Source organism: Anser anser, assembly GCF_964211835.1.
Source record: "Anser anser genome assembly, chromosome: W".
NCBI classification, from domain to species: Eukaryota; Metazoa; Chordata; class Aves; order Anseriformes; family Anatidae; genus Anser; species Anser anser.
The window spans coordinates 10,379,837-10,393,487 of NC_139731.1; the positions used below are offsets into that span (position 1 = coordinate 10,379,837).

General features: G+C 37.6%; 1 protein-coding gene across 8 annotated transcripts in view; it reads left to right on the forward strand.

The window, feature by feature from the left end:
- LOC310888747 (ras GTPase-activating protein 1) overlaps nucleotides 1–8,619 on the forward strand; it is a 119,664-nt gene extending 111,045 nt beyond the window's left edge. For 6 of the 8 annotated variants that reach the window (XM_083815764.1, XM_083815769.1, XM_083815767.1 and 3 more), the window contains 4 exons: nucleotides 1,651–1,739; nucleotides 3,445–3,522; nucleotides 4,764–4,898; nucleotides 7,767–8,619. In XM_083815764.1, coding sequence (XP_083671890.1) covers nucleotides 1,651–1,739; nucleotides 3,445–3,522; nucleotides 4,764–4,898; nucleotides 7,767–7,850 — 386 coding nt within the window. In that variant the 3' untranslated portion in view covers nucleotides 7,851–8,619. Of the gene's footprint in view, nucleotides 1–1,650; nucleotides 1,740–3,444; nucleotides 3,523–4,763; nucleotides 4,899–7,766 lie in introns of those variants that run through there. The other 2 variants (XR_014576128.1, XR_014576129.1) reach the window with 1 other exon arrangement.
- The last annotated feature ends 5,032 nt before the right edge of the window (nucleotides 8,620–13,651 follow it).

A 13,651-nucleotide genomic window follows, 5' to 3' on the forward strand; every position in this document is an offset into this window, starting at 1 on the left:
AATTTTACCAGTAAAATGCTGATTTGGAAATAGGAAGAAATCAGAAATCACTTGTGTCAGAAACACTTTTTGGGAGAATACTTTTTCTTTTCCCCCTTTATAGATAGTTTTTTAGACCATGTAACATTTTCTGTCCTCTCTCTATACTGAATGAGGCCTGTCAGTCCAAAAGTTTCTTTCACCTTGTAATGATTTTCATACAGGCTTTGACAAAAGCATTTAAGAACCATTGCCTGGTACATGGTGATCCTTTCTTTAGTATTTTTTATCATCTTCAGATTTGTGAGTTATGTATTTTTGAACTTGGGGACTACATTGAGACCACTATGTCTTAAGCTGTAAATGGAGTTGTTATCCAATAATTTGTGTTATCCCTTTAAAGCTTGTCTGTAAATTGTTAGTCCTGTTCAGAAGTCCAGCTAATATTCTCAGCTATCGCTAAGGTAAACTTACAGACTCTATGTAGGGTTGTTAGAGCTGTTCAAAAAAAAAGGGGGCTCTTTCTTTTTGGGGCAAAGCTTCTAACATACTTTTTCCTGTAATAAGGAAAAAAATATATATTCTGAAATCTGCATGTATAGATAGAGTTCAGTTTCAGTAGCAACGTGCCTGTTCTATCATCTGAACTGCTGTTCTCAAAAATATTGAAAAAGTTAATTCCTTTGTTTCAAACTTGATTTTTAAAAAAGAATACTCTTCTTTAGATCAATTATCTTCATCTTGAAGTTCCCAATTCTAAGGCTAGTAATGTTTTCCAGAATTGCTTCTTCGAAGGGATGTCTAGCACTGGATGCTATGAACAGCTGAGAGTAGTTGCATTAGTGCCTCAGTCTAAGCTCCAGCTAGGCCTAAAAAGTTTGAACTTAATTGCAGTGCTGAGTAGGGTAGGGAGCAGTAAGACAGAGAGCATCAAAAGATGCGGACAGACAATGAACAGTATATAGTATTCTTATGAAGTACTGCAAAATTTAGAGTTTATATAATAATTGTGTTAGTTTTGGAACACTTAAATGGCCAGTAAGCAGAAAGCCAAATTTGACTATAACTGTTTATAAAAACAACAACAAAAAACCGAACCTACACTTAACACTAATCTTAGTTTAAAACCAGAAGCAATAGTAGCAGGATATTCTTGCATTTGATTTGTACAGTAAATAACTATGCTTTCATGCAAATACAAACCAGGACTGCATGCAATCTTTAGTCTATTTTCCCTGTACTAGTAATTTCCCGTATAATTTGCATAACAATGCAGGACCCACTTATGTGTGTATGGATAAATAAGGAAAAGGGTAAAATCAATTATTTTATTATATCCTAAGAACAAATAATCCTCCTTTTAACAGAGTTGCTTTATTTTTTTTTTTTGTGAAAAGACTTTCCACTTAATTCATAGAACTTCTGTTAACCTAAGGCTTCTGAGGAACACTTTCTTACTTTGTTCTGTAAGCAACTAGTACAGAAAGTCAGATATGCATATTAATTTTTGTGGACATAATTACTAAAAAAACAAGTTTTACTTGACCATGACAACATTCAAATTATTTAATTCCATGATAAAAACAAATTGGAGAAGAGATTAACTTTCATGTGACTGCTGGTAGTTTTAAATTAAATGGCCAGTAACTCTCTGCTTTCTATTTCTGTCAGATTCTCCTTCCCCTACTGCTGCAAGAACGTTGACACTGGTCGCCAAGTCTGTGCAAAATTTAGCAAATCTGGTTGAGTTTGGAGCTAAGGTGAATATAATTCTATACAGAACAGCCTAGAACTGCACTGTCAATACATTTCAATGTTCCTGTTTAATACAGGCAAAAATCTATTGCTGTTTGGTTGTACAAAGCCTAATGTGTGACCTGGGTGTCTTCATCAGCAAGGAGACCTTGTTCCTGCAGTTCATCCAATCCTCTTCAGTTGGAGCTCAACAGGGAGCTAATTTAAACTAGAGCAGTAGCATAAAGTCTGTCTGCATTGGGAAGAGGAATCAATCATTTTGAGAATGAATCATCTAGAAATTGGTGTGAACGGTTTGGTGCATACCATGAGGATTTTGAATCTGGTAGTATGAACAACAGAAATAGTCTGTTAAAATAATTGATGAACCAATGACCATACTAGTAGGTGTTATAGAGTGTAATGCAACCATATTTTCTTTCTATGAGAATGGATAAACTCAGACATTTGTTCCAAAGACAACAATGGAAGTAGTGGACTGTTTTGTCTGTCAGTGACTAAAATGGTAGCAGCCATACCCTAGTATTTTTGGTGTTGGAGTTGGAAAAGTAGGAGAGGAGAGGCAGGCAGCCATCCCTCTGCAAAGAAAACAGCTATGTAATGGTAAAATGGGTAAATTTTCTTTAGGAATATCCATATCAAAAAGACAACTGAGAAATGCTAAAGCAGAAATCTGTGATTAGAAGGAATCTGTTCAAGAAAGGTGTATCATCTGCCTTAAGTAGATGATAGCAGACTTTTTTGCATTTCCACTGATTATTTGATGTCAAAAAGGGGAGACATCTTTCAGTAATATTGGTATGCCTCTGTACAGAACCTTAAAAGAAAATGGATATAGAATGTATTTTATAGAATATATGTAATAATTCACTTTCAAATTGAGATCATGTAATAATTCTCTTTCAAACTAAGACCAATCAGGAAGAAACATCCAGCTGGATATAGAGTATTTAATTCTGAAACAAATGAATAACTGTCAACCTGTCCATCTGCACCCCCACACACACACACACACTTTTGCTCTACTTATTCCTTAGAGTGGCATTTTTCTATTGGTACAGCATTTTGAAACACCACTTTTATTTGTACTCATCTTCATATTGCATGACATAAATTTGTAAATCAGTTTTACAAGTTACACCAAAAAGCCTCAGCTTTTAATAAAGTCTCTATTGCATCACTAAAAGAATGCCAGCAGTAACTGGTCTGTTCTGGTTCCCAAGCCTCAGCTTGGTTGAACAATACATTTGTTAACGTAAGCATAATGAAAGATAGTGAGTTCAGGCTGCCATTATAAAGCTGCTTGTTTGACACTCGCAAGTTGGAATGTAAGCATTAATGGAAGAACAAGAAGGAGGGCACTTATTTCCAGATGTTACCTCTGAAAGTTGTTGTTTGTTTTTGTTTTTTTTATTGAAGCTATGTATTGGAGAAATGTCCATCTTGAAATTTTAAATTTCTGAAATATTTGTGTCACTGTGCCTATATAAACAATTTCAGAATACATCTGGAATACAAAAAAAAAAAAACAGTGTGTAGTATTTTGACATTTGGTACACCAGTCATTATAAATTCACTTGAAAAAATAAAATTACTCCAGATGACACATTTGTGTTTTGTAGTGTCACATCTCTGATGACAATGCATTCACTTTAGATATGACTAAATTGATATTGATTTGTTCTAATAAATACTTTTAAAAATTACTAGGAGCCATATATGGAGGGGGTAAATCCATTCATCAAGAGTAACAAACACCGTATGATCATGTTCTTAGATGAACTTGGGGTAAGTTTTTTTTTTTTTTTAAATCTTTTTAATCTATTGGAAGCTATTGGAATTTGCATAGCAACATCATAAATGAAAATTCTTTACAGTTCTTAACTAGCTCAAATGCATCATCTTCCACACAATTTTGAATGCTTGCTACTGAAAAACTTCTTATCCATGTTTAGGAACTGCGGATTGCTCTTGGCCTGTCACACAGAATTAAAACCATCAAATGTCTTGGGGGGTTGGAATCATTTAGCATTGCTGTATATATGAGATCTATTTGAGCTTTTCCCTGAAGATTAGGGCTTTTGGCCAAAACTACCCTTCTTTTATATTTTAACTACCCTTCTTTTATATTTTATAACAAATTACATGTAAGAATTTGTTTTATGGTTTTGACCAGACATCTAAAAAAAGATGTTTTTTTTTAAAAAAAAGTATTATGTTCAGTTGTAGTTATACATTACCGAATGTGTCTCTGCATGTATTCTAGATCTTGTATTTTAAAAGAAAATAATTGCAGTTCACTTCAAAACTGTTACTGTTTTGTATATGGTAGCTATAATAAGACTACGGAGCTCATGTTTGTGCATATGTCTATATATGTGTGTGTGTATATATATGTATGCGTTTAAATTGAGAATTTGTTTTAAAAATTAAGATGAAAGAAATGTGCCTAGCTTCCTGAATTGATCCATTAAGTGGCCTAGAAGACACAGCAGAATTTTTTGATAATCTATAAGAATGAGTGTTTGAAGCGTGTCAATTAGATCAATTGCCGTATGTCACCTTTTTCTGGTTAAATGGCAACTTCTTACATATATTATGATATACTGTTTTTTCTTTAAATGACAGATTCAATACAAGGACTCTGAAAACTTCATTTTTAAAATAACTGATTAATCTACTGTTGTAATATGAATCTCTGTTCTCAGTATCTTTCTGGTCAGCTTAGAGGCAGCATAGCAACATCAGACCTTTTAGTAGAACCCTCCTACTAGGAATAGGAATTGCTGTTTATTTATTAATCACTCCACGTGAAATGTGTAACCATAATTAAAATGTCTTTGTTAAATATATGCTTGTGGAGAGAAGGAAATATATAATTTGTATTATATAAAATGAGCAAGAAAACTTAATTGTGAAGAAAAACATTACAGTACTTGTTCGCAGTATTGAAACAACTGTAGAACAGTAATTTCCAGTATGCCTGGGTACTCACCATTCTAAGTCTGCTCTCATAATTTTTGTTAAAGAATGTTCCTGAGCTTCCAGACACTACAGAACACTCTAGAACTGATTTATCACGTTATCTGGCAGCCTTGCATGAGATGTGTGTGGCACATTCAGATGAACTTCGGACACTCAGTAATGAGCGAGGTGTAATGCAGGTAAACTACAATGGTTAACAAAAATCATGAGTCTTGAGTTATTGCTTAATATCACGATTCTTTTGTAATATTTCTGGTCAGTAGTGTGAGTGATAAAAGTTGTAATATGTACTTTTCACAAGGAGGTAGGTAGCTGTAAAGGTAAATGGCTGGTTTTGGCTGGGATAGAGTTAATTTTCATCCTAATAGCTGTTACGGTGCTATGTTTTGGATTTAGGATGAGAATGTTGATAACACAACCATGTTTTAGTTGTTGCAGAGCAATGCTTACACTAAGTCAAGGACTTTTCAGCTTCTCATACCGCCCTGCCAGCAAGGAAGCTGGGGGTGCACAAGAAGCTGGGAGGGGACAGAACCAGGACAGCTGACCCAAACTGGCCAAAGGGATATTCTATACCATGTCATGTCATGATGAACAATAAAACTGGGAGAGTTGGCCATGAAGGCTGCCCATGCTCAGGGACTGGCTGGGCATTGGTTGGCAGGTGGTGAGCAACTGCATTGTGCATCACTTGTTTTGTATATTCTTTTATCATAATTAATATTATTTTCCCTTCCTTTTCTCTCCTATTAAACTGTCTTTATCTCACCCAATGAGTTTTACCTTTTTCCCATTCTCTCCCTCATCCCACTGTGGGGGAGTGAGCAAACAGCTATTTGGTGCTTAGCTGACTGCCTGGTTAAACCACAATAGTAAAGAAGCTCAAAACTATGGACTAAGTATTTATGCAATAAAACCAAAATGTTTTACAGGGGTGCTTTTTAGTTTCCAGAAGAAGCTTTTACTTTTTAGAGGAAGCCTAAACCCAAGAAATTACTGTCTCCTGACAGGCTCTCTGGGTCACTAGTTTTTTAGGACCTTTTTTTTAATCGAGAACTAAATTTACTTTTAGACACCTTAGGTGTCTATCACTAATTCACTTCTGCTTCCTGATTTATTACATTTGTAAACAAACAGGGCCAACTTCTCTAGCAAGCGCTATAAATGACTCTTCTGTTCCAACTATTAAGCAAATGTACTATTGTGGTGGTTTTACCGTGCTAGGCAGCTGAACTCCACCACAACCACTCTTTCACTCCCCCTCCGCAGAAGACAAGGGGAAGAAGTAAAGGAAAGAACAACTCACGGGTTGAGATAAGGATAATTTAATTAAAGGGAAAAATAATTATTACGGAAAGATTATTACTAATTAAACAATTTAACTAAAGGGAAATAAGGGAAAGGGGAAAAGGGAGGGGGAAAGGGAAAGAAAAAAATAAAACAAGTAAAGGCTGTGTGGAAGTGCAGAGGAAAGAAATTACTCTCTACTTCCCACAAATGAGCGATCCTTGACCACGTCCTTCAAGCAGGGACTCAACGCACGTAGCCGGTGTTCGGGAGGACAGATGTTTTCACAACGAGAGCCCACCCCTCCCCTCTTCTTCCTTTTTCCACCTTTTATTGCTGAGTGTGACATCATATGGTATGGAATATCCCTTTGGTTGGTTTAGGTCAGCTGCCCTGGTGATGTTGCTTTCTCACTTTTTGTCCACCCCCTAGGAGGGTTAGAGAGAGTCCTGATGTTGTGCCAGTATTGCTCAGCAGCAGACATGACACTGGTGTGATACCAGTGCTGTTCTAGCTACAAGTGCAGAGCACAGCACTGTATGGGCTGCTGCAGGGAAAGTTAACTCCCCAGCTAGACCCAGTACAACTGTAAATTATTATATTACACAGTAATATTTTTTGGTATGCTTGGCTATTATACTGTGTTGTGAAAGAGATAAGTAGTCTACCCTTTTTAATGCTAATGATTTGGGAGCAGGGGCAGTTGCACTTTTTGTTTAGAGATGGTCTTCCTTAAATTAGTATCAGCTTAAAGTTTTTCTTTAATGACTCTTTCAAAGAGGTGAAGTTTTGGGAATAGTTTGTAATTTCACTGTTTCAAAATGCCTTCTTGTAATCAGATTTCTTATTCTTGGGGTTTAAAGACTGGGCTTCCTATACCCTGACACTTTGAAGGCCTTAATTTAAACCCAGGTAGATGATAAATCTATATTTCTTTCTCCAGGCAGCAGATGAATGTCATTACTCAAATTTCAGTAGTAATGTTTTTTGGGTTTTGTTTTGTTTTTAAACAAGGGGGTTACTTCAAACTTTTATATGATTTTGTAAAATGTGAAAATACATTTGTATTTAATCATCTTTGGCAGAAAAAAGCTCAAGGAATTAAAAATGAAATAATGTTTCATTACAGCAGTTCAAATCTAATCCTGTTTAATAACTACTACAATTTACCTCTTTGGTGGCATTAGGGAAAAAAATCATCATATTCAAGTTCATAATTCATTCACAGCTACTAGTAGTCTTGGCAAGTCAAAAACAATGGCTAGACTGGCATGCAGGATAATAGAAGCTTTCAATACTACATACGTGTCACTTAAAGATAAGGGATATTTCTTTTACAAGGCCTGTATCTGAAGTACTTAATGATTACAGATGTGATACTGTTTCCTCAATACTTATTTCTACTTCAGAGGACTAATTTCTTCTTGTGGGTTTCCATAAAGAAAACTCTTGATTTATTTTTTTCTTTCCTTTTCCTCCTGTCAGTGAGGTTAAGTTGGTTAACGTTCAGGTTAAGTTGGCAAGATTTAATGGGTCTCCATGGGTGCTGATAAATTTCATATTGCTGTTTTACAGTTGCCTTTTGAAGTAATGTCTTAATAACAAGGGAACTGGAGCTGTGGTGGTTTTGGTGTGTGTGTGTTGATATATATTTTAAACTATCTAATTACAAGTCTGGTAGGCTAATGTTGATGGTTCTCAAGCAAGGTGTTTGTTTTTCTCTAGTTGCTAATGTAGGGTTGTACTCTTTTTTTCTACAGCATGTTCTTAAGAAGTTGTTGGCTATTACAGAACTGCTTCAGCAAAAACAAAATCAGTATTCAGTGTCTAATAACATCAGGTAGCAACCTGAATTCTGCATGGATCCAGCATGTCTAACATGGCAACTCACACCAGTATCACTTTTGGTTTTTTGCTCTTGCCAAAAACAGCACACCCTGTCACATTACCAGTGATGTGTGAACTATGCAAAGAGAAAACAAAGATCCTGTTAGTGAATGATTGTACCAGCAGCTTTTTAAGCTGTGCGGAACAGTTGAACTTTTCCTCTTGGAACCAGTTCTTATAACCTCTGAGCCTTGGTGTACAGTTTACCTTCTGCAAAGAAAATGCTGTGACTGTCTTGAACTTGAAAAATTACTTTCAGCACCTCTAATTGCCAAAGCTTTTCTGTCTTGTTGGAAAAGAATTATCAACTGACAAGGAAAGAAATGCATTGTTTTGACAGCTACATATAATGGGATAACATTTCTTACTGTAATTTCTGACTGGTTACAATTATTATGGCTTTGACCGTTTCAACCACTTGAACTTGTATTTACAGTTTGTAGACTTTGATGGTTATAGTAAGAACAATTGTTGTTGTACACTTTTTATACCATGCTGTTTCTCTTGCTGGAATCTTGTTAAAAGACAATATGCAGAATGGGTCTTTTCAGCTTTATTCTTTAATGTGCCACTGATTCAGTCTAAATTCTTACATTAAGGACTATATCCATCCAGATAAATCACAATGCTTTTGTAAAATGTTTACAACAGTAAATAATTTTAATTCAATAAATTTACTATTGTATCAGATGTGCATGCATCCATTAAAACATTTTATAAAATAAATGTAGGTCAGTCTTCTGTGTAATGTAAGCTTACCACAAATCTTATTTTTAAACATGAAAAATAAGTTTTTACATAATCAAGCTGCAGATAGACTCTTTGTGGAAATTAGCTAACCTTGGCTGCTGTGGAAATTTTTATAGTGTCTACCTAAATAATACTTTGAAATGTTCATACAGTGTCACATTATAAGTCAGTAATTGAGAATCATAGAATCTTAGAATAGTTTGGGTTGGAAGGGACCTTAAAGATCATCTAATTCCAACCCTCCTGCCGTGTGCAGGGATACCTTCCAATAGACCAGGTCACCCAAAGCCCCAACCAACCTGGCCTTGAACACCTTCAGGGATGGGGCATCCACAACATCACTGGGAAACCTGTTCCAGTGCCTCACTACCCTCTGAGTGAAGAATTTCTTCCTAATGTTTAATCTAAATCTCCCCTCTTTTAGTTTAAAGCTGTTCCCCCTTGTCCTATCACTACACTCCCTGATAGAGACCCTCCCCATCTTTCATGTAGGCCCCCTTTAGGTACTGGAAGACCACTATAAGGTCTCCCCAGAGTCTTCTCTTCTCCAGGCTTAACAAACCCAACTCCCTCAGCCTCTCTTCATAGGAGAGCCCTCTGATCATCTTTGTGGCCCTCTTCTGAATCCGTTCCAACAGGTCCATGTCTCTTGTGCTGGGGGCCCCAGAACTGTACTCAGTACTGCAAGTTGGGCCTCACAAGAGCAGAGTAGAGAGGGAGAATCACCTCCCTCGACCTGCTGGCCATGCTTCTTTTGATGCAGTCCAGTTGGCTTTCTGGGCTGCAAGTGCACATTGCTGGCTCCTGTCCAGCTTTTTGTCCACCAGTACCCCCAAGTCCTTCTCTGCAGGGCTGTTCTCAATCCATTCATCATCCAGTCTGTACTGATGTTTGGGATTGCCCTGACCCAGGTGCAGGACCTTGCACTTTGCCTTGTTGAACTTCATGAAATTTGCATGGGCCCACCTCTCAAGCCTGTCAAGGTCTTTCTGGATAGCATCCCTTCCCTCTAGCATATCAACTGTACCACTTAACTTGGTGTCATCAGCAAACCTGCTGAGGGTTCACTCAAATCCCACTGTCCATGTCACCAGAAAAGATGTTAGTCCTGGTCCCAATACAGACCCATGAAGGAGACAACTTGTCACTGGTCTCCACCTGGACTTTGAGCTGTTGACCGCATCTCTCTGGATGCAACCATCCAGCCAATTCTTTATCCACCAAAGAGTCCACCCATCAAATCCATGTATTCCACTTCAGAGACAAGGATGTTATGGGGGAACTATATTTCATGTTCAATGTGGTGTCCAGCAGGACCCCCAGGTCCTTTTCTGCAAAGCTGCTTTCTAGCTGGGTGGTCCCTGGTGTGTACTGGTGCCTGGGGTTATTCCTTCACAAGTTCAGTATTCTGCACTTGGCTTTGTTGATCTTAATTAGTTTCTCATGGGCCCACCTCTCAAGCCTGTCCAGGACCCTCTGGATAGCATCCATTCCATCCAGAGTGTTGACTGCACCACACAGCTTAGTGTCATCGGCAAACTTGCTGAGGGTGCACTCAATCCCACGATCCATGTTGGCAACAAAGATGTTAAATATTACCTGCATAGTTCTGAGGGGCACCACTTATCACTGGTCTCCACCTGCACATCAGGCTGTTGACCGTAACTCTTGAGTGCGATCATCCAGCTAATTCCTTATCCGCCAATAAGGAATTCCCACATTCGTTTATTTTAGCATGAATTGTCAAAATAGCATCAACTTGTCCATAATCCATATTATAGACTGGCTAAGAGTTTCAATAAGTAAGATAGGAAAAAAGCTTGATTTGTATGTACCTCTCATGGGGCAAGAAAGTAGATGTGTTAAAACTATTAATTGTAAGTTGAAAGTAAAATATGCAATTAATTTAGAGGATGTTTCAGCATTCTCATTCATGACTTCCCATTTCTTGTGAGTGACATAATGAATAAAAAAGCACTGAGATTCACCGTGAGCAATCACATTATTGTATAATATGAATGTGTCTGTTGCACTATTGGAACAACTGTTGTATCTGAGAGCTCTGAAGTGTGAATAACATACTTAATAGGTAGAGGTGATGTCCTTAATATGGCCTAAGACATCCATTTGCAAGGCTATGATACTACTGAGTCTTTTGTAGATCCTCTCCTATAAAAATGCTTGACCTGCTGAAGTCAAGCCCGCATTAAATGATACCTTAGAGGAAAAAGTAAATTAATGATAATCTTGGTTAATCTTGGTTTCAGCACTACTTATTCACCCCCTCCCCTCTCTTTTTTTTAAATTATGGAATACAAAGTTAGGTCATTAGTACAAATGCATGAGCCAGCCCCAGTTCATATCATGTTTTTGTGTGAGGAACTGTTGCCAAATACCCTGCTTGTAACTTTCAACTGGATCAGAAGGTAATATATACTATCCTTAGCACAGATTTTGATTAAATTTCATTTCCATTACTTCCTTTTGAAGGTATGTAAATGGTGTCAGGCCATCTGAATTAAAAATGTGATACCTACTTTCTTCCCTGACTACTCAACCTCTGACCCTGGTGTAGAAGAATGATTTATTAAAAACAGATTGTATAAAGTAGATTATTTTGTAAATTTACATGATGGTGCAAGTAGTAAATGAAAAACAAAAAAATGAAAATGAAATTTGGAAAACAGGTAGGGCTGGTTATTTATCTGCAACATACAAAATGTATTAATAAAAAGGAATACGTAAATCTCAAAGTTGCATTTTAGGTATGTGTATTAAACAATTGGCACCGCTACTTATTTTCTAAAATAGAGTGAAAATTAATGTTGTAGTTTACACTGCAACAGCAGCTTAAGCACCACACAGTACACTCTTCCCCCAAAAGCCGAACGGGGGGAAAATAAGATAGCAGTATAATAGAGATAGCTCAATAAGTGGAGGAAAGAGGAAGAAAAGAGGAAGAAAAAAAAAAAACAGAACAAGTGATGCAAAGGCAGTCACTCAGTCACTCACAATCTCCCACAAGTAGACTGATATCTAGTCAGTCTTTGAACAACAACCCTTTCCTCCACTTTTACTGCTGAGCATGACATTATAGGGCATGGACTATCATCTTGGTCAGTTCAGGTCAGCTGTCCCAGCTCTGTCCCCTCCCAATTTCTTGCCTGCCCCCAACCTACTTGCACTGGGGGACAGAGTTGGAAAAAGAGAAAGCCTTGATGCTGTGCAAGCACTGTTCAGCAATAGCCAAAACACCTATGTGTTATCAACACTGTTTTAGTCACACAACCAAAACCTAGCACCGTGAAAGGCTGCTATGAAGAAAATTAACTGTCCCAGCTGGACCCAGTACAATGAAATGCTGTGGCATAGCTTTGAACAGTATATAACCACTGGATGTTAAAAAAAAAAAAATCACAAACAAAAACCCCTCCGGTGTCTTCATGTATATTAGTCGCTGTAATCCTATAGCTGCAGGATCAACAGATGCAGCAACAGGTTAAGCCACACAACTATGATTATTATTTTTCATATGGTAGCTGCTGCAGCTTCTTTTTAACAGCATATTTGAGAAAAATATTGGGAATGGTGAAAATGTTATGAGCAAGGCTGTTTTCTTTTAACTGGTTAAATAACAATCCTGGGAAGAAGGTAGCACATCCTGCTCTACAGCACTTAAGGATCTGTCTCCTTATATTTATTCAGTTTCCTAAATGGCAAGTTTGACATGAACTACTGCTGTGATGTAATCCTAAACTGTTTCTAAACTAAAACTCTTCACTTAGTGACAGATTTGTAAAAGCAAACATTTCATATTAATGTTTGACTTAAAATGCACGAGTTTTAAAATGGAATTAAAACTATTTACTTCAGCAAAGTCAAATGCTTTACTGTAAAATTTTAGAACTGACAGAATACCTCACACTACAGAGTAAGGAACCTGTAGTCAGTTTTAAGAGTTTGGTTAACACTTGCCCTACTGAAAAAGCAGATAGGCTGAGTAGGTTCTGGCACTCTAAATTACAGGGGTAAGATTCTTCTTTCAAGGTTATGGTGAATCCACAACACAGAAGGAAAATCCACATAGAAGAAAAAAAGCCATACCTTGAACTGTGTGTGCAGTTGACGTGTTTTACAGTGAAGTGGCCCAGACAATACATAACTAAAGGTGCGTGGTACTGCTGCAGTGTCAAAGTAGCTTCTATTATATATTCAAAAATTTTCGTGTAATGAAAAAAAAGGTCAGAGTTGCCACCCTGGATTTTAAGAGAGCAAATTTTAAGTTTCTCAGGGAGCTAGTGTTACCATAAAAGCCAGTTGAAGAAACTCTCTGTGAGAAAAATCTCTAATAATTTTCTTCAGACAGGTTCTTCTGTAAAGCTATTTTATTTGCGATTGCAATGGCGGGCGTCATGTCAATTAGGAGCGCATTCTAGTAAACAAATCATAACCTTTTATTCCCTATAACCCGACACCTGATCACCTCGTCGGCACACCACAAGAGGACCCCCACACCAGAGCAGGGGGGAGAGCGACCGTGAAGGAGTGGGGGAAATGAAGCACCACGGACTGACAGCAGCCCCCACTCCCAGCCCCCCCGTGTCACTCAGGGCAGGGAAGAGGTGGAACAGAGTGAATGGGGGAAGGTGCCCCCAGCTTGTTTCTCTGTTTCTCACTGCCTGTCAGCAATAGGTAATAAATTTTATTAATCTTCCTACGCTGTCTGTTTTGCCTGCAACGATAATTGTAGAGTAATCCCCATTGAGGTACACTTGAGGAGCCCTTGAGGTACACTTTTTCATTTATCAGGGAACTAACTTTCTGAGAAGCCCCTACTCCCCTATTCTGAATTTATAACAGCAATCTCTCCTCCTTCTTCCACTCTGGATATTCCTATTTGAAGTTGTTATAAATGACTGAGTCCCAAATAGGATTACAATCAAAGTTTACAATTTATTAAACGAATAGAGGCAAGCAAACAGCGCTGGGTGCGCCGGGAGTCTCTGCT